General features: G+C 43.3%; 1 protein-coding gene across 1 annotated transcript in view; it reads left to right on the top strand.

Annotated features, from left to right (window-relative positions):
• The window catches only part of LOC122792280, a 200,631-nt gene that overhangs the window by 139,330 nt on the left and 38,999 nt on the right, over positions 1-22,302 (top strand). The window contains exon 3 of the mRNA XM_044060046.1: positions 16,419-16,566. Coding sequence (XP_043915981.1) covers positions 16,419-16,566 — 148 coding nt within the window. The remainder of the gene's footprint in view (positions 1-16,418; positions 16,567-22,302) is intronic.

Genomic DNA, 22,302 nt, shown 5'->3' with positions numbered 1-22,302 from the left:
TACCACATGTTAGTTTAACTAAAAACAAAAATATAAAATGGGCAGACCTAGGAGAAAAAGCCACAAGATGGGAGAAACAGACCAAACTAGAACTGGCAGGACAGGGGATACGAGTGCAAAAATTGAATTGGATAACTCAGACCAACCCAGCTGTGCACTTGCAATCTAGCAAAGACAGCTGATGGACACTCCTATTAAAGGAGGAAGAAAATGCCTTGCGAGGTATACCAGAGACTCTCTGGTCAACAGGGAAATCAGATGTAGGACTCATTCGTACAGCGGGGTCAGTCACTATCACGCCAAAGTCAGTATTCAGACCACAAAAAAGACAGTATTTCTTAAGAAAAGATGCAGAGGCAGGGATAAAGCCTATTATAGCATCCTTACTTAAAGGAGGGATACAATAGAATCTCCCGATTCACGATGTAACACACCCTTATTTCCAGTTAAAAGAGCCAGTGGAGAGTGGCGTATGGTCCAGGATTTGCAAGCTGTAAATGACGCGGTAATACCAAGGGCACCCATAGTGCCAGATCCACACACCCTGTTGAATGACTTAAAACCTCAACAAAAATATTTTTCTGTGGTAGACATTAGCAACGCATTCTTTTCGATACCGATACACCCTGATAGCTAGTATTGGTTTGCATTTACATTTCAGGGAAAAAGATATACATATACACGCCTACTACAGGGATATTGTGAAAGTCCAACGATATTCTCACAAGAAATGGCAAGCAACTTGGCGGGATTCAACCCACCAAGAGGTAGCCAGGATTTACTTTATGTTGATGACATTCTGCTGGCGGCCCCCACCCAGCAGGATTGTAAGGAAGATATCCTAGCACTTCTTCGATTTTTAGCTGCTGAGGGACATAAGGTAAACAAAGACAAACTGCAGCTCTGGAAAAAATAGGTTAAATACCTAGGATATGTAATATCCAAGGAAGGTAGAATGTTAGATGAGGACAGAAAAGTAGCAATTTTACAAGCACCAAAACCCACTACCAAGAAGGAAATGATGTCCTTCCTGGGTACAACTAATTTTTGCCAAAGCTGGATTCCAAACTATGCTTTGGAATCAGCACCCTTAACTGACCTTATATATAAGGCGCCTATGGCAGCGCAGGATTTGTTACAATGGACACCAGAGGCAGAGTCGGCCTTTTGTAAACTAAAGCAGTTAAAAGCGTCCTCACTAGTTCTGGGATTGCCAAACTATCATAAACGTTTTTTCCAGACTGTAGATTGCAAGCAGGGTTATATGACATCAGTATTAACACAACAGCATGGGGATAAGCAATGCCCCATCGCTTTCTATTCATCACAACTGGACCCAGTGGCACGATCCTTACCCCACTGTGTACAAGCAGTAGTTGCAGCTGCAATGGCAGTGCAGGCTTCAGCCGTCTTGTTCCACCCTCTCACTTTGGGAGTGCCCCATGCAGTCGTGATCATTTTACTGCAAGAAAAAGTGGCATATCTCTCCCCTGCTAGGCATCTTTCCTGCATGACTATATTGTTGAGCCGACCTCATATGACAATTGAACGATGTACAACTTTGAACCCTTCTACGCTGCTTCCAACCCCTGCAGATGGCACACCCCACCGCTGCCTGCAGGTAATTGAGCAAAAGACCCTACCTAGAAAAGATCTCACGGACGTCCCCTTGGACAGTGCCGAGGTGACATATTATGTGGATGGCTCATGCAAAAGGGATCCTGCAGGAAAAAAACTAGTAGGATATGCAGTAGTCTCTGATACTGAGATTGTAGAAGCAAAATCTTTACCACACTATTTATCTGCACAGGCAGCAGAATTGATTGCCCTGACACGGGCATGTACCCTAGCAAAGGGTAAATGTGTAAACATTTTTACTGACAGCCAGTACGCTTTTTCCACTGTACATGTGTTTGCACAACAGTGGAAAAACCGGGGAATGATAACATCTGCTGGCAAACCTATAAATCATGCACAGTTTATTTTAGATCTTTTAGAATCTATTCAGTTACGGGCGGCCACGGTGGTGCAGTGGTTAGCATTGCCGCCTCACAGCAAGAGGTTCTCCGGTTCGATCCTCGGCTGGGGTGCCTTCTGTGCGGAGTCTGCATGTCCTCCCTGTGGTCGCGTGGGTTTCCTCCGGGTGCTCCGGTTTCCTCCCACATCCCAAAGACATGCTGCAGGTGGATTGGACACTCTAAATTGGCCTTAGGTGTGCGTGTGAGTGTGCCTTCTGTGGAAGGTTGCCGGCTGGCAACTCGACACCGTAAAACTCCACTGCCATTCAATGTGTGGACAGGTGATCCGCTGTGGCGACCCCTAACCGGGATAAAGCCGAAAGAAGAAGAAGAAGAATCTATTCAGTTACCTCAGAAAGTGGCCATTTGCAAATGTACAGCTCCCACCAAGCAACAGGATAGGATTTCAAAAGGTAATGCGAGAGCTGATACAGCTGCAAATCAAGCGGCCACAGAAGTATTTCTTTTTAATAAGGAATTGCAGCCATCTGAAACCTTAGATCTAGACATGTTAAAAACAATGCAGACGCTCACTACGCAAGCTGAAAAATGGCGATGGATAAAACGAGGAGCAATCCTCGAAAAAGGGCTGTACATCTCTAAAGAAAGAAAACCGATACTACCTTCTAATTTGTTTCGCTATGCAGCATTGTTGAGCCATGGGCAATGCCATGTCACAACAGGGGGGATGGTACAGCTGATGAACCAAGTGTTCACAACGTACGGATTTACAAACTACTGTAAAAAATGTTGTTTCATGTGTCAGATTTGTAACAGACATCATGCCCAGGGGGCGATAAAGCCCAAGCAAGAGAGTTTCCCCACACCACCATATCCGTTTCACACTTTCTGTATGGATTTCATAGAATTGAACAAATGTGAAAATAAAAAGTATTGTCTTGTCATTATAGACATATTTTCCAGGTGGGTGGAAGCCTTTCCAACCAAAAATTCGGATGTAGCTACAGTGGCAAATGTACTTGTCAAGGAAATTATTCCTAGGTTTAGCATTCCGGAAAGAATCTACAGTGACAATGGTACACATTTTGTAAATCAAACCATACAGCAGTTAAGTAAGCATTTTGGTATTTCTTTAAAAAATCATTGTGCATACCATCCACAGTCTGCAGGGCTGGTTGAAAGGCATAATGGTATATTAAAAAGCAAATTGAGAAAATTAATAGCTGAAACAGGAAAAACTTGGTTGTACTGTTTACCCGTGGCACTGTTGAGCATGAGAACTATCCCTACAGCAGAAGGATTGACTCCTTTTAAAAAACTGTTTGGAAGAGCTTATTATACACCCCAGTGGAAACTTCTCATATCATCAGACCAGGAAGTCGATTTTACACTAGCTGAATATATGAAACAGTTGTTGAGTTCTAAACATCTCTTGCAGTCAAATTCTGTTTTAGATAAAAAACAAACCGAAACATCGGAAGTGGCAGTGACGCCAGGAGACTGGGTATGGATTAAATTCATGAAGCGAAAGAACTGGGCATTGCCAAGGTGGGAAGGTCCCTACCAGGTGCTTCATTCGACACCTACTGCAGTCAAAATAGCAGAACGAGCTTCGTGGATACACCTAAAGAACTGCAAGCTGGTAAAGAACTTTGAATTGGACAAAGATCTTACCTCTCTTATCGGGACCGTAAGCACAAAGTCTGGCTACAAAGGGGGGTCAGATCAATAGGACTGATCCGTCTCCAACCCAGTGAAGAAACCATCGGTGCTGAAGGTCCTATTAGGGCAGAGAGTAAAATCACGTGTCCAAAATAAGATGACTGAATCCAGTAAGATCCAAATACACCTACTTGGAAGAACCGGAGAAAAAGGAAATGCAGAACAACTGTTTTCACAAAAATATTACATGACCATGTTGACTGTACTGGTGACAATAATCTTTTTATTGTGGCCATTTCTTTTCTCAGCCACGCAAGTAGAACTCAATAAGCGTGCAGAGTGGCACCCGAACTTTAATACTTACCAGGCAATTAAATATGTGTATGCTGAAACCTTTAATGTTTCGAATTGCTGGATTTGCACGGCTTTACCAACAGCATATGGGGGGCTACTGTTAACTGCAGTTCCCCTAGGGGCTAACAAGACCTGGGAAAACTTAATTCATGATACATCAGATGTCACATCAAAAGATAAGGTAGCATTGCACTTGTCTATTCGACAGAAAGTAACTGTGTGTTTTTATAAGAGTGATACAGTCAAGGTGGGTTGGAGCTATTGCAATGTTACTGTTCCCTATAGATGCTACACTAAATCCGATAACATCAAATTCTATTGCAACACGAGCTATGATTTATTTGTTGAACTGATGTATAGGACAATTAAAGAAGTAAAACTTAATGCTGATCTCTACAAACAACTGTCTATAATCGACAGAAAAATGTTTCATGCAGAGCAAGGGTATAGTAAAGTTACTACTAAAGTGGAAGATTGTTACTTTATATGCAGAAGAAAAGCATATAAATGGCTACCCGAGAATTGGTCCGGCAGTTGTTTTTTTGGGATACCTGGTTCCGGCCATACGACACACGACAGTTTTACCTCAAGGGAAGATTCGGAATGTCCGAGAAATCAAGAAGCATGTCAATCCAGTGGGACAAATCAATGCACCCTGGAAATACCATCATGACTTAGGCTCTGGAAATAACAAAGGACTATCACACATGTTTCTGAGTGATACTGTCATATCGTGGGAAGGCATATTACCAGCATATAGAGCAATGAAATCAATCTGGGAACTGAGAAAATTGTCTAAACTTCTCGAAATAATGAGTAATACAACCTTTTCTGCCCTAGAATTGGTAACCGATGAACTGACTGCCATGAGAACAGTGGTACTTCAAAATCGCATGGCTCTTGACTTCACCACAGCGGCCAGAGGAGGTACGTGCGCTTTAATCCAGGAGGAGTGCTGTTCATATATTCCTGACCACAAACACAAGATAGACAACCATCTTGAGGTAATCCAGCAGGTGTCGGCCATGACCAAACCAGGACCAAATCCATTGACGGACTTTTTCCAGAAATTGTTTGGGGGTGGGGCAGTATCCTGATGAACATTCTGATTGCCATCTGTGTAGGGATAGCTCTACTGATGGTATGTGGGTGCTGCTGCATCCCCTGCATAAAAGGACTAATCAAAAATTTTGTAGACATTTCAGTTTCAGAAACCTTATACCAAGATGCTGAACTCGAAGAGTTACTGAAACATTGAAAATGCTTTCATGGGTTTAAACTAAATGACTCTCTCAACTGCAAATCCTGAGTAGGAAGAGGTTAAGGGAAGAAAAAACTGTTTATGCTTGTTTTGAAAGTAGAATAAAAGTATTAAAAGGGGGGAAATGTTAAGAAAATGCATAATAGCAATGTGCATGCTTAGTACATTAAAGGCTTAAAAGGGTTAATACATTTATACTGTTCATACCGCATGAATCTGCACAGCTATTGGAAACTTAATAAGAGACACTTTATTATGCTTATGCAATGAAAATATGTACAGCTACCGGAAACTTAATAAGAGACATTCTATTTCTGCTTATGCCATGAGTAAATGTGCAGCTGCTAGAAGTCTTGATAAAGAAAACAATAGATGTTTGAAAGCTTAAACTATAGTCAGCACTTCTTGTACCAAAGCTAGAAATGTACCTTGAATCTAGACAAAATGTATCGCATTATATTAGAATGTACAATGGAAGAATTGAAGAGGCAAGGTGGGCTAAAATAAGCCCAAGGCCAGGTTGTTTTTCTCAAATGTTTTTGCAAGACAGCAATAATCTGACCATGTCAGCAATAAGCCTGGTAACATTTTCTGTGTAACATACAGAAAGCTGTGTCCAACTACGTCACCAGTAATTAGTGACATTTTCTATGTGACATGAAGAGAACTGTATAAGAATAATATACTGACCACCAGAAAGTTAGACAAACCTTGTACTTACATGCTTTGTCTCCTTGCTGCAAGTAATAAAGGGTGCCTTACTTGAACCTAACGTGTATTGATCTTTGAAGTTTTTCCTTTTACAGTTGTCAGTTTCCATTTCAGGAAAGTAACTAGAAATGTATGTTGTATAATAACAATGTATGCAATTTGATGGTTTCAAAGCTGGTAATAAGGCTGTTTAGAAAAAATTTTAACATGTGAAACATTCTGTATTCCACTGCCAATGTGGTCTCTTCAAACATTCACAAGGTATTACAATTTATTTACTTTGTCCTGTAATACTAACATGGTTTGATTACTGTCTTGTATAGTGAGATATTTAAGGAGTTGATTGCATAACTATATCTGCAAAATATGCCTATTTTCCCACTTACTGAGTGTTAACAGGTTTATAGATTAGTACTAGGCTAACTGCCCTTGTGAGCCATTTTAAGTGTAGCCAATTACCCCATGTGAGAATCAAACCCTGCACCTTGTGTCTGTAAGGTAAACACTTAACCATTATGCCAACCTCCAACCCATGAGAAATGTCTAGCATTTTACTAAAACAACAGTACCAGAGTATTGTGTGCTAAAAACTTAAACGAAGTCTGAAAGACCAACAATAAAACCTTACTTAGCCCTTCATCCTAAAATAACAAGGACTTCTTCAGAGTAACCACATCAGCATTTAGTTGAATTTCCTGAACTTAAAAAGTTTTTGCTTTTTGGTTTAGAGAAGGTCGAGCTTGATCCAAGAAAAGGTGATTATAACAATAAAGTGGAACAAAAAGAAGCTTTATGCAGTTGTGGTTGCAAGCTGATAAAGCTCCTGGTGGATGGATGGATGGATGGATTAAAATCAATATAATGAAATACAATAATGCATTTCATTATGTTGTATTTGATAAGGGGTTTTAGGATGTATTTAATATTTATATGGTATATTTTATTAGAAATTATATTCTATTGGTTCATTTGAGTCAGCTGACCGCAGTATGTATTACAATTTTGGTATACAACTGGAGTCTGAATGTTTGTGTGTGTTACTCTGATGAAATCCTTGGTATTTTAGGAGGAAAGCGTCTGTCTTTGATGTTGGAGTGCTATTTTGTTTTCAGAAACCTGACACTGTTTTTGACAGGAGATGTATCAGTTTCTCATAACTTCAACCATGCACTTCAGATGTTTTTATGACTGAGCTAACATGCATCTGAATTGAGCAGAGCTGCATCTTGTTTTGCTTTTGTCTCAAAACATAAAGCTGCAGATAAAATTGCATTCAGTAATGTGGTTTTAGCAGAGTTTAAATTTGTATTAAATATTTTGAGGACATCATGCAGGGGTAGCTTCATTTGTTTCATTGCAAGTGCTTCATGATGATTAATGCAGAACATTGCATTTGTTGTTGGTGCAACCTCTGTTAGACTTTTAAAAGCTCCACTATATGGCTGTGTCCTGGAAGCTGCCGTAAACATTTAGCCCAATCACTCTCTTTTTCAATTATAACTCTATCTACAGTCTTAAAACAATGCCCTGTTCTGTTGCATGACTAGTTACTACTCTCTGTTCTGTATTGTATGACTAGTTATTTCTGTATAGAACCTCATTTCTTCACTGAAGTCTGCCTCACAGGAGGTTGTCATTTAACAGCAATATCAATTTGTTCATCCAGCTGAAGATAATATTTATATTGTTTGCTGTTTCCTTTAACAGTCTGTGTTCAGTACTGTCCAGTAAGGAATTCTTTTGTTTCCTGACAGGTTTGCTGTTGGTCTTGATCTCACTTTTAACTAGTTTGCAGTGAATGCTATTCTACTAGTCATTATGAGGCTTTTTTTCTAGTCTGTTTGTAATGCCACTAGGTGGTAGGCCTTCACTTCACATTTCAACACAGTCACAGTGGGAGCTTTTGTAAAAGAACATTTGCTTTTTTGTACATTTTCTTGTAAAGAAAGTGCTAGACTTACTAGCCAAATGTGGATGTTTATTAACCAAAGTTGTGCAGTTTGGAGGGTTTTACTGACTCCTTTAACTGTCTCACAGCAAATCAAATCTGTAGCATTGTAATGCTGTCTGTGCCTGCCAGCTAAATACCCTCCTTGAATAGTATCCCTAATACCTCCTGACTACACTGTAATGCTTTTTGTAGCTGAGATAATGTCCTAATCATAGAGCTTGTTCTCCACAAAAAGAGCCATCTTATCTCATACTCTTACTACTACTGTTACTGTTTTCTGCAGGAGTGCACCTGGGCTGAGGTGTCCAGCTGTTTCTAAAATGTATCTCTTTTTCCTTCCTAGTCATCATAATCTGCCTAACACTTCTGTGCCCCTCACTGTTGTCATATCTCCTCCATCCAATATTCACTACATATATTTAACAACAGATAATAAATCAGTTGTACAATTTGGATTAACAACCACAATCGCCTAAAGAGTTTTTGGTCCCCTTACTTCCCAGCTGGACCCTTACAGTCATCTTCCTTGGAGTTGTTCAAGATGCCAGTAATGCGACTGGAGACCTCTAGTACCTGATCTTTGTGTACCAAGGTGTCACACCTCTGAAACCTCCTATTCCAGTAGTTGAGGGGATCCCCCACACTGTCAGATTTAGAATGGCCTAGGAAAGCCATTTATTTACTTTGGCATATGATTTAAATACATTCCTGGCAGTTAATTGATGCATACTTTGTTTACAATGTTTTAGTGCCAGCATGTGTCTTTTGATATGGTTTACTAATTTGTTTTAGCTGTTTACTTTGTTTCATTTGTATTTTTGGGTATGAGCATCTTAATAACGTCAACTTGATACGACTGATTTTATTACATATCTTTGTATATCACCTTTCTGTTTTGATAGCACAACTAAATAAAAAGAGCTCACTATGACTGTTTCAACTGTGTGTTAACAGGTGCCATTTTACAAAGAATGTGGCACGAGAGCTAGAGGTGCTAAATATCAGAAGATAAATGTTGCACATGAGTACAGATGATGTGTCTCAGAAACAATTATATAACACAGAATGCATGTTGCAGCAATTTAAAACAGAGGTCAGTACTAATTTTACAGACTACTGATGCTGTCAGTCACTCTCAAGAAACTGAAAACAGATTTGCTTGCTGCAGCCTAAAGAAGCCTGAGTTAACATGATGCTTCCAGAAAGACTCTACATTACTAATTCTTTTTTGGTTGGTAGCGAACCACAAAGTGTAACGTGATGCCATGTTGAACAACTGTCCACTTTTACCCCACCCCCATAATTTTGGTATACTCAGTTTCTACTGCTGAAAGACAAAAGGTGCAGGAGAATGCAGTAATTACTTAGTACTCTGATAGCATGGTTGCATTTTTTTGCTAGAAAAACTGCAAACCTGGCTATCAAAACTATATAAAGGGTGGCTTTTTTCTAATTTATTTAAAGCTTTCCACAATCCACTTGCCATAACCATGCATACCACAATTTAGGAACAATGGATGCAGAGCACTGACTGGCAGGCCAGATCTCTTCACTAATTTTAACAGCAGTTCGTGTTTTTTTAGTTCTGAACTGTTAACAGTGTCAACAAAAGACTACAGTAGTGATGCCCTTACCTCCAGACAAATAATGTAGGGCATCAGACAGCTTTTTGAGAATGTTTTTTTCATGCTCAAATCTACCAATAACAGAACTAAACTACCTTGCCCCTGTATAGTCATTGTCAGTCGTATTTTGGATAGGTACAGGATACTTCACACATTATGCCTGATGCTGATACTAAACTATTGTTAGTTGTTTTTATTTTTCCCCACAAACCTTTTTCAGACATAATTTGAGTCACAAGGGTAAAGATAAGTACAACAGATGTGATATATTTGTGTGCGTTTATGTGCATGATAAGGCACAATGAAGAGTGCACAATAGAGGAATTACTACATGCCAAGGGGTGTTGTGAGGCATGAGCCTGAAGTGCAAATATCTTATAATGTCAGGGAGTGCAGTAATATCCATACCATCTGGCTTATGCCCCAGAGCACCCTTAAAGGTGCAGTACTATCGGTACCCCCCCCCCCCCCGATTTATTGCACTTTCAAAAATGATTATCTGTCTTTTTGCATTCAGAATTGTAGTTATGTATAAAAAGTCGTTTGGCTTTTCCCGGTTAGGGATCGCCACAGCGGAACTCCAGTCCGGTGCCAAGTTGCCAGCCCAACGCCAAACCTTCAAAGAAGGCAGACCCAGTCACGCACACACTTACCTGCGTGTCTTTAGGTGTCACTCGACCACAGAGAGAACATGCAGACTCCACACAGAAGGCGCTCCAGCTGAGAATCGAGCAAGAGAACCTCTTGCTGTGAAGTGACAACACTAACCGCCGCACCACTGCAGCCACTGATAGTAGTTATGTATAATGATTACAAAAACAAAAATCTGTGGTTCTCCCTCAAAGTCTCAGAAAAAAAAGCAGTATGCAACCTATACTGGGTCAAAGCAAACCAAGAAGAAACTTCGTAGTGTGGAGGGTGTGATCTTATCACACCCTCCGCACTGCAAAGTTTCTTCTTTGTTTATTATCATGATTACATGTAGTATAGTGTATTTTAATGTAAAACGTTCTTCTGACTATTTTAAATGATTGTTTTGCAGAGTTATAACTCTTTAACTTTGTGGAACTTTGGTATGAAAACTTCAGGATAGTCATTTAAAGGAAGCTTTTGTCAAACTGCTGCTGTTAGTGGTATTGTTTGATTCCATTTACCAATGTTTTCTCTCAGTTATTTTTGCAAATCATGTTCTGGATTCAGTTTTCATGAATTCAGTGTCATAGTTCAGGGAATGGTGGTCTACAGTTGATCATGTGTTGAAAATTTGATCTCAAAATGTTAGGTTTTGGTAGAGTTGTAGGCATTTGCTGAGAATAATGTAAAACAAAAAAGTTTGCTATGTATCATAAATTGATTTCTTGGAGGTTTATGATGTTTTAACTTTGTGGAATTATGGTATGAAATTTTTACAGTAGTTATCTTAAAGGCCCTCCTCTTAAATTTGTGTGGCATTGCACAGTTCCGTTTGTAAATGTCTCAGGCATTTTAACAACTTGGACTTTGGATTCAAACTGCACAAATTCATTGTCATAGTTCAGGTGGTATTGGTCTAACTGTAAATATATGGGGTGCATTCACTTTGTCAAACTGTAATATAACAGAGGGAAATGTGTAAAAATGTGGTCAAGTACACTTACTATTGAGTGCAGTACATGTCAAAAGGAGGAAGATCTGTTACAGCAGGTTGTGTGTGTTCCGGATACTAATAACTAACCGTTTGGATATACTGAAAGTTTAGGCACTGGGTGTGTGTGTGTTTGCAGGTTAAGATTAGAGGAAGGGCTAGGCAAGGGGATAGATTTAGTGTTGTGTGTGTGTCTGAATGTCTTATGTAGTGGTAGTGTTAGGGAAAGGGTTTTTCTGAAGTAAGTTATAGGATTGTGATTAGGGGGCTGGGGATTTGCCTCATTGTCCATTCTTACTAGTGCATACTACCTTACCACTAACCCTGCCACTTTCCTTAACCCCAACCCTACAGTTTACCTTAGAAAAATCCTTTCCACAGCATTACCACTATTCAGACAAATTAGGTCTGTGTTTAGTGGTGGGGTTTTAGTTCATAGATTGTGAAAGAAAGCTGTTTTCATTGTGTGATCTTTTTTATTTGTGAAGTTTTGTAATTTGATTTGTTGCCATTAATCACGTGTGTTTCAGGGCTTTTGCATTTTAGCCAGTTGTAATGCATAATGTATGTGAGCATCGAGAAACACTCCTATATACATATAGGTATGAGGAAATTGGATCCATACTGACATAAGGCGAACATGCAGATTCCAAACCGATTGTGATTTGAGATCAGGATTAGAAGCGTGATCCCTGGTGCTTGAGGCAGAGATCTATTTAGTCAGTCATTCACCATGATGCCCAAATGATCATTTCCAATACAGATAGCATTGGGGCACATGTGGTATATCTACCTATGACCCAGTGGCTATTGCACTGACCAGTAGGAGGCATGTGTGGCTTAAGACTCGTCCTTACCTAGAAAATGTCAGGGTAGAAATAATAGAATATACTGTTTTGTTTAAGGCTTGTTTGGTCAGTCCACAGATGGAAACTAGGAGAGTGACTGCTATGAACTATATGTTTCATGTCTTCAGTACTCCAGTATTCACCATACTGATTGTTTTGAGTGTAGCATCAGCAGAACATTAAGTAGTATCAGAAAATTACAATAGAATGTAAAGAGGGGAAGAGTCAAATAACTTCCAGACACCTTTCACCTTTTCAATTTATAGGTTTTAGAAAAATTAGAGCAGTTTTTAAAACAAATTATTAGAGAAAAGTGCATAAAATAGAGAATTTCAAAAGGGTATGCCAGAGCATTCACGCGTAACAGCTAAGGATAATTATACAAACTCATTGTCAACAGTTGGGTATAGCTCTTGAGTTACATCTTCAGCTGTTACAATGCAAGACAATGGAATGAGTATAGGATGACCACAAAAGGAGAGGCCAAAAGAAGAGTGGCAACCTATGCTACAATTGATGGGCCTTGACAAATTTTAAGTAGCAAAAAAAAAAAAAATCAGAATCTTTCTGGCTCTGTGATGTAGTGTGTTAAGTGAATATGGACATTGGAGGAGATGACTTAAGAGTGAGAAAGCTAATGCTAGCTTCTCCTATACTTGAAGGTTGTTCTGTTTTTGTCCTGCAGCATGAGCAACACCTAGCAGATGGTAATAAAACCAGCTACTTCACTAGCAATGGGGGGGGGGGGGGGGTCTGGTCAAGGTATGGCTGTGTGGAAGCACAAATCCCTTAGGCCCAGCAAAGCGGGTATTGTAGTAGGCCTGGCAACTCTTAAGACAGAAAGAAGAGTTAGGTGCATTCAAAAATTCTGGGTCCTCCTCTCTCTAAAATGCCAATTAATAGTACCTTAATGGCAACAGGGGCAGTGCAGGTCCCAAAGAATAATTAAAAAGCAGAGTTCAGAATGTTAAACTTCAGGAATTTGCTATCGCTATGCCAGCAGGCTTGGGTGCCCCCTTTGGTCATGGAATTTGCATGCCCGTCTCAGTTGTATTGTTGAGTGATTTGTATTTCAATAATTTCAATAAAAGACTATTTTGCAAAAATTAAAAAATGTAATACAAAATCTAAAACTCTGGATGATGTTGGGAACAAGGTCCTCAATACCCTCTCCATGTTATGGGACTTCATCCCTTGCACTTCCTTACTTAATATAACCTAGTTCAAGGCTCCACAACCTAAGAGTAACTTATGATCCTTTGTGTAACCTTTCAGTCACTTAGAAGCATTGTTTAAACAATAGGCAATAGTCCATATCACTGGGAAGATTTTGCTTTGGCTTTCAGCACTCACATTTGATCTCTGTTCAGTCCTGAGAGTCTCTACATTGTTCATTGGTGCAGTTTTTGCCTCCCCTTGAGGTCTGCATATCCACATACTTCCTTATTAGAACTACTGGTTAGTATTATCAGACTTATCAACTAACTGCAGTAACTTCTGTCTCTAATAAAACAGTTTATCAATCTCCTTGTAATCACTCACAGCATTGAGAAATCTTTGGAACTATGCAAATGGGAGGAGGACTGGGTTTACCAGAGATGTTTTTTGTCAGTTCTGATGCACACTGTCAAGAAAGTGGCGCCTGAGTTTTTCTGTACTGAAAACACTATAATTTGTTGTCTTTTCTAGAGGTGGAACAGGCTTGGGAACACCAGTATTACAGAGCAATCCTTTAACTGTCCAGCACTCTGGATTAGCCCTGATAATGTTTGGGATTCTGCAAAACCTGATGTTGTTACATGAATCTTCTGTGAAGAAATGTACTGTGACTGTATGATGGTACTCGCCATAATGGTAGACTTCCAAGAGGCAGAGTCATATATTTATGAGCACTTGCCCACTGTCCCCTGTTTTAATGATTTGGTATTACCTGAGGCTTATCACTTGTATTTAATTAAGGAGGGATAATAGTGAGAGATATTATGTTCAGCCTATGTTCATGGAGAGTTTGTCCCTTAGAAAACTGAACATGGCACCTGCCAGTGCTAGTTTTATGGAGGGCTTGCACTATCCAACATAAGAGTATCTATAGCACAAAACTAACATTGATTTATACAGATGTTCAGTTCTGCAAAAATTGTGACTTTGTATACAACAGTGAGTAAAACCCCGCACATTATGAATAATGTACAGCATAACTCTCACCTGCTATAAGCGTAGAGCTATGATTTTGCCTTCAGATTTAGCCTTGCTCCATCTAAATTTAGAGATTTTTAACCTCTTGAGTTTGTCAACAATTCCCAGAATGATCAATGATATAGTAACCTTCAGACACTGGACCCAACACAGTTTGGTTTCATCAAGGGGAGGTCATGCCTACTCAACCTGGTGGACTTCTTTGAGAAAGTCACCAAAGCAATGGATGAGGGCAAAGTGGTTCACACTGCCCACCCTACCTTGATCTGGCCAAGGCATTTGACACATTAAACTCAAGAGATTAGGTACAAACCCAAATGTCATCCGGTGGATAACCAACTGGCTCACAGACAGGACCCAGGAAGTTAAAATTGGGGAGTCTACCACTACAAAGAGGCCAGTCACAAGTGGAGTCCCCCTCAGGGATCAGTCCTTGGACCACTCCTTTTTTTTTTGCATTTACTTCTCTGAAGTCAAGGCGAATGTCAGTGGTCTCTGGCTGACTAAATTTGCAGATGATTGCAAATTAGGAGCTGTCATTGAATCCCACACCCACACAAATGTTCTCCAGGAGGGGCTGGCACAGACAAACAACTGGTGTCAGAGCCAAGGACTAAAACTAAATGCCAAGAAATGCTTAATAGTATCCTTTGTGAAATAACCACTCCTGGTAGCTATCATATTGACAACACACCCCTTAGGGTTGACCCAGTAGTCAGGGACTTGGGGACACACATAGACAGTAATCTAGCCTTTAACCATCACGTGTCTACAGTAGTGAAAAAAATCATTCTGTGTTGGGCAACTTATAAAAAAGGTATGGCAACTAGCTCCAAGGAAGTCATTGTTCCTCTGTATTTGACATTCATTAGACCTATATCATCAAGTACAGTGCCCCTTTTGGTATGTACCTAACCAGGCATATAAAACAAATGGAATGTCCACAGAGATTCCTCACAAAAAGAATACAGGGCATAAGTAAAATGTCTTATGCAGACAGCCTCAAGGCCCTATCCCTATATTCTGTCTCCTACTGGCTGTTGAGGGGAGATCTATGCCTGGTATGCAGGGCAATGTCATACCTACTCTGATGAAACTTCTGCATATCAGCAAAACAAACAGCACCAGAATTACCCATTTTAAAGACTTAAACCTTGCCAATGATATAAATAGGTCCTGCTGGAGAGACAGATATGTATCCTCTGGATCTAAATGATGCATCCCATCCATGTGAAGCACATTTCCACCCTAGCCCAATTCAAGTGTAACTTAGACAATTGGATGGGAAACAGGAAAGTTATTCCTGTCTTGGCACCTGTGTCTGTGATGGACACAGGCAAACTTTTCATCTCCCGAGCCCCTGCTTACACTTATCAAAGGTACCAGAACTTGTCAGAGATTTGGGATGCATGGCTAAGCTTACAAAGGGTCTTGTGGTTGATAGCCTAGTAATCACCTATGAACCATTGATAAAGTCAAACTTGTTTAAGGATGTAAACATTATTTAATTAAATTTAGCATAGAAAAATAAGTGTCATCAATATAGAAGATCAGAAAGAGAAGCACGTGTTTTTCAGAATCAAGATATTCATATGCTAAATCTCATTTAAAGGTAAGTGCTATCATTTTAATGTTCAAAAGTTGTGCTGTATGTTGTACAGGAATTCTCTGTCAAATATTTGCCATTTTGGTAGCTACTTTCTCATAACTGTACTTTCCCTGTATCCCATGGTGTGTGTTTGTAGTAGTAATGATGTCATTTTAAATATAGTAAGATAATGAATCCTGCATTTGGACTGACTGCATGCTATACTTTCATTCAAAGGCAATCGTATTCTAGCAATGACTGACATTTAATAGTCCATTCTTCAAGTTTAGTAACAGTTTAAAAGATAATTCAGGAGTTCTCCAGAAATGCATTTCATGGTTATACCCAGTGGATACTGATTGGAAGCATTTAATAATGCTGTAGCAGTGTTCATGCTCTGGAATAAAACTTTTATTAGCTTTAGAAAAAGGATTTGAAATATTGAGTAGCTTGTTGCAACATTAATGACCATCCAGTAATATCAAGTTAACTGTTTTATAACCATCTAGACCCACAATCAGCACAGCCATTTACCTTTTTATCTGTAAAGAGATTTGATTAGGTGATTTTTGGTTCATATTAAACATGTTTCTTATGTAGCATTTTCTTTGTTTTGCAGCCTTCTTTGTTCTTTACTAAGTCACTAAATCCTTTGGCAGGTAAGAAGTACAATATTCCAGCCAGTCTACACTTTACACAAAGCAAGTCTGCACAGCCCTTCACCAAGCAAACAACTATTTCAACATATTTTACAGTAAAACAATCAGGTAAGTTCCCACCAAGAAAGATTCTATAAACTGTGCATATTTTTATATGTGACAAACTTGCCAGCCATAACGTGGCTTGTTTTAAAAATAAATGTATCCAAAAGTAGCTGTGCCTAATAATCTGAAGTAGTTAACTTCATTTGTGCATCAACCTATGGGTCTTCGAATCCATATCGGATCCGAGCTGGCAGTTTCCAACAGCTGATATCCGAGCTCCAAGCTCCTCCCCCTACCCATAATCCCCTGCCATCCCTACCTGACCTCACATCTAGTTTGCCTCGGTTGAAGTCAGCAGCTTGATCTTTGAGGTCCAGGCGTTAGGATTTTCTAATCAAGACTTTGTGAGGAAATTTTGTCTTTTTTCTTTACTTTCCTGTCTTTGTTGTGTGTGTGTGTTTAGCTTCCCCTTGTAGTTTTCTTCGCTACAAATTTTAATTTTAGCTTATTTCCTCCCCCCCTCGTGAGAGCGTTAGGGCGTGTGTCTGTGTGTGCTTGGGACCTAGTGTGTGTGTCTTTCTTAGTATAATGTCTGAGGCCCCAAAGACATTCTTTTCTAAATGTACCGAGTGTGGCCATAAGCTATCCCCAGTGGATGGCCACACTCGGTGCGTTTTGTGCCTTGGGGTTGAACACCTCTCCTCTGGTTGCACTATTTGTGCAGCGTTCAACCCCAGGGCACTTAAGGACCGGAGGTCAAAGTTGATTCTGGCGGGACTTCTGCCCCCGGACTCGGCTCTGACCTCCGGTCCCCCCGTGGTGCCTGCCGCAGCTGCGGCAGTACCCGCGACTGCTTCCCTTCCCCTGGCTGGGACTCAACCTCCCACCTCGGGCCAGGAGGATAGGGAAGCCAGAAAAGAGAAGCTCAGGGAGAAGCACCACAAGCAGCGGGCCGAGGCGTCTACATCGGCCCCGCCAGCTGAGCGGGCTTCTCCCTCCAAGACCTCCGAGCCTTCTCCTTCCCGGCTCCGGTCACCTTGCTTCTCACTGGGACCGGAGGCCCGGTCTCCCTCGAGGTCATCGAGGCGGCATTCCCGTCCCACCTCGGTGGCCTCGTCCAGGTCCACCAAAAGCTTAACGGACGCAGATTTGGACCGGATGATGAGAAGATTCCTCCAGGCCCAACTGCAGATGGGAGTGCTGCTGCCCCCCCCCCCTCTGGGGGGGGGAGCTCGACCCCCTTTTTCCGCCCCGATAGCTCCTTCTCCAACCCGCTTCCCGGGTTTAGAGTCCTCAGAGCCGAGTGGCGTTGGAGCCAGGGGTGTGTCAGCGCCGATAGTATCGGGTACTTCGGCGCCGACACCGTCCTCAAGTCTGTCGGGTCCCTTTTCAGCGGATCCGAGCTCTCGGAGCCGAGAGCTGAGCTTCAGATCCAAGGGTGTCAGTGTGCCTTCGGCTCCGTCCAGGTCAGAGCATACTGGCCCGTCGGATCCGATAGCGTCGGCGCCGGCCCCGATCCGCTCATTGGATCCGAGGGAGGGTTTGCTCTCGGATCCCAGAGAGAGCAGCTCTCCTTCAGCTTTCGACGTGGTGGAGAGGGCTCTGTCGAGGGATTCCAGGCCCCCGGCCACAGCTACGGCTCCACCCCGCACTCCCTCTCAGTTGGCTCTGACTTCTATCACCCGGCCCCAGGGACGTCCCAGGTAGTTCCCTTGTTGGGACATGATGAGCCTAGTGAGGCCTCCTTGGACAGCCCCCCCCCCCCAGGAGGTCCCTCACAAGTGCAAGTGCAAAAGGAGGCACTTGGACTCCCCTGAGTCCTTGACCGAAGACACAGACTTGGAGGAAGGGGAAGGCTCCCCAAGATCACCCCCCGAAGACGTCTCTTTTAGAGACGTCATGGAGATGCTCAGAATAAGGGGAGGGTCGTCTGCCCCAAAGCCTACCTTGGACGAGTCTGTGTTCCTGGAGGCGTTTGAAGCAGGCCCGTCTACCTCTTGGGTGTCCCCTCCAGCCGACCTCCTGGTAGACCTTATCACTACCAGTGCGTGGAAGGAGCCGGACACTGTGGAGCCCGTCCCGAAGAGACCTGATAGGATACTTAATCCCCCCTCCGACAGAGTGCACTGGAGTAAGGGATCCCCGGTAGATGCCATGTTGGGGGCGGCAGCCACCAAGAGGGAACTGGCCCAAGAAAGTCCCTCGGTCCATCCTCCTAGCAAGGAGTCTCGGGTGATGGACGGCCTTGGGAAGCGAGTCTTTAGTTCAGCTACCTTCTCGGTAAGGTCACTGAACTACATGGCACATGTCATACGGCTCCAGCGAGACCTTATTAAAGAGTACGCTGGGTCGCCCCCGGAGTCCATGTCGGCGGAGGACAAACAGGTGTACTCTGTCCGAATGGCCACTCTTAGGTCTATTTCTAATACCTCTATGCAGCTACTATCCCATACTACGGAAGGAGCCGCTAGAGCTAGCGGAGTGGGTGTCGTCATGAGGCGACAGGCGTGGCTCCGCCACTGTGATTTCGTAGAACCCTTAAGGCGTCATTCGCTAATGCCCCATTCGATAGTTCTGCCCTTTTTGGCAAAACCGTACACGAGACGTTAGGTCAGAGCGAGAAGGATGGGAAGACATCCGCTGTCTAAGTCCGCTTCTCTGCTCCCCAGAGGTGTTTCTCCAAGAACCAAAAGGGACAGAAGAAGATGTGGTTCCGGAAGTCGCAACAGTCCCGTGACGCTCCGGACACCCAGTCTTCCGAGGCAGAGCAGGACAGGGTGGACGCTGCCCTAGGGGCAGAGAGGGTCCGAGGAGTTTTGGGTCCAGAGAATCGTTCTCTGATCGGCCCACGCAGTAACCCTGAGGGGTTACCCGACTGCTCCACTCTGGAGGCAGTCTGACGTTTTTCGAGGCACCTGGCAGCTTGGGAGTCCATCTCGACAGATCGCTGGGTGCTTCGTATCATATCCAGAGGCTACCAAATCCCGTTTCTTCATCCCCCTCGCAATCCCAGATTCCTCCCCGATGTCCCCCCCAATCAGAGGGAGGCCGCGGCTGCAGAAATCCAGCAGCTGCTAGGAAAAAAGAGCCATTCAGCACATCCCCCCAGACCAGTTCAGATCGGGCTTTTACTCCAGGTTCTTCTTGGTGCCAAAAAAGATGGGGGACTTAAGGCCAATCCTCGATCTATCCCTCTTGAACCTGTCAGTAACCAAAGAAAAGTTCCGGATGGTCACACTTCAATCCATTCTCCCCCTCTTGCAGGAGAACGACTGGATGTGCTCTATAGACCTTAAGGATGCGTACTACCACATCTTGATGGACAGACGCTCCAGGAGGTTCCTTCGCTTCCGGCTAGGAGACAGTCATTACCAATTCAGGGTCCTCCCCTTTGGTCTCACCTCAGCCCCCAGGGTGTTTACCAAGGTTTTGTCACTGATAGCGGCCCACCTGAGACTCCAGGGAATTCAGGTCTTCCCCTACCTAGACGACTGGCTCCTGACCGCCCCCACAAGGCATCTACTGTGCGCGGCCAGGGACTCTTTCCTCCGTCTAGCTCCCCAGCTGGGGATCACAGCCAATGTAGAGAAATCTTCCCTCCTGCCGACCCAAATCATAGACTTCATCGGGGCCAGATTGGATACATGCCGGCTCCTAGCCTTCTTGACTTCGGACCAGCTTCGATCCCTGAGACTCCATGTGCGGGCTATTCTTCAATCCCCATCTCCTTCAGCAGCTTTGGTCCTGCGGGCCCTAGGGTCGATGGGAGCTGCCATCAACCTGCTGCCCATGGCGCATTTGAACATGAGGGTCCTGCAGTGGACCCTCCAAGTCCAATGGTTCTTCCTGTATTACCCTCTAAACCATCCCATTCGCCTCAGCAGGGTTTGCAGGAAGGCCCTCCTGTGGTGGCTCCAGTCCCCGGACCTCCTCAAAGGTCGGCCCTTTGCTGTGTCCCATCCCCTAACCACAGTGACCACAGATGCCTCTCGTCTTGGGTGGGGGGGGGTATTGTCTAGGCAGGACAGTCCAAGGCACGTGGGACCACACGGAGACCTCGCTGCATATCAGTGTCCTAGAGATGAGGGCGGTGCTGTTGGCATTGCAAGCACTCCAGAGCCTTCTTCCCGTGGGGACTATTGCAGTCCAGGCGGACAACATGTTGGTAGTCTGGTATATCAACAAACAAGGGGGAACCAGGTCCTATCCACTTTGCCGAGAGGCCATGAGAGTGTGGGAATGGGCGATCTTCACCAACCGTTTTCTCATAGCGACGCACATTCCGGGACGGTCCAACATCCTAGCGGACAGACTGAGTCGCACGATTCTCTTGCCGTACGAGTGGTCTCTGAATCCCGAAGTAGCAAAACAAATATTCTCCAAATGGGGTCAACCTTGTTGCGATCTTTTCGCTTCTCCCTCAAACACGAAGTGCAACGACTACTTCGCTCTAATTCCCCCACCCGGGGAATCCCCCCGAGACGCTCTGGCACATGCTTGGCCGCCCGGTCTCCTTTATGCTTATCCTCCTCTTCCTCTAATGCTGAAGTTCTTACAGAAAGCCAGTCGGCTGGGGAGCAGACTAATCCTCATTGTCGCATTCTGGCCTCGTCAGGCTTGGTTCCCTTATCTGTGGTCTCATCTAGTGAATCCTCCCTGGATTCTGGATCCCATCCTGGATCTGCTCTCGCACCCATTAGACCTTCCGATCCCGAATCTGGACAATCTGAAGCGCACGGCTTGGTTGCTCCAGTTCCACTCCTAGCTAGGACTCCCGGTATCTCTTCTCCAGTCAAAAGTTATCTTAGTGGCGGCCCACAAGCCATCTACTAGAAGACTTTATGATAGCAAATGGAAACGTTTTTCTGTGTGGGCGGAGCAACAAAACTTAGACCCCTTTACGGCTCCGTTGCCCGCGGTGTTAGACTTTTTGTCAGGACTTTTTGACCAACGAGCCAGCTCTTCCACAGTCAGAGTTCAGCTGGCAGCAATTTCACATTATCACATGGGGAGTGACCTAGGCCCTTTGATCTCAGCCAGATTGTGTAAGGCCTTTTTGAAGGGTACCTTCCTACTAAGACCCCCGGTGTAGGATGTAGTCCCTCCTTGGGATTTAGCGCTCGTGCTCCAGGCTTTGACAACTCCTCCCTTTGAGCCTGCAGCTTCAGTGGATCTTAAACTATTATCCTGGAAAACAGCCTTTCTCGTCGCTATCACTTCGGCCAGAAGGGTTTCTGAACTACAAGCCCTTTCCGCCAAGCCACTGTATTTGATTTTTCACAAAGACAGAGTATCCCTCAGGACCAATCCCTCCTTTCTTCCTAAGATTGCTTCCGAATCAAATATCAATCAAACTATTAACTTACCTGTCTTCTTTCCCAATTACCAAAACAAAGGCGAATATAAATTGCACTCGTTGGATGTTCATAGACAACTACGTTTCTACTTGCACAGAACAGCTGGTCATAGGCAATCAGACCAGCTGTTTATTTCCTTTGCTAAAACTAATTTTGGAAAATCAGTTTCTAAAGTCACACTGTCCAGATGGATTTCACAGTGTATTCTACTAGCATATGAAAGTTCTGGCCAGCCCGCACCCCAAGGAGTCCACGCCCATTCTACTAGGTCAATTTCCACCTCTGCTGCCTTTCGTTCTATAGTCTCATTGGATGAAATTTGTTCAGCAGCCACTTGGGCTTCATCTCATACCTTTATAAATCATTATAAGTTGGACCTGGTCTCCAGAGGGAGAGCATCCTTTGGCTCTGCAGTGCTCCGGAACATCCTTCCATGAGGGCC

The sequence above is a fragment of the Protopterus annectens genome, chromosome 1.part2, assembly GCF_019279795.1.
Source record: "Protopterus annectens isolate FY-2018-M chromosome 1.part2, PAN1.0, whole genome shotgun sequence".
Taxonomy (NCBI): domain Eukaryota; kingdom Metazoa; phylum Chordata; order Ceratodontiformes; family Protopteridae; genus Protopterus; species Protopterus annectens.
The sequence above is the reverse complement of the archived record's forward strand: the minus strand, read 5'-3'. Positions and strand labels throughout refer to the sequence as shown.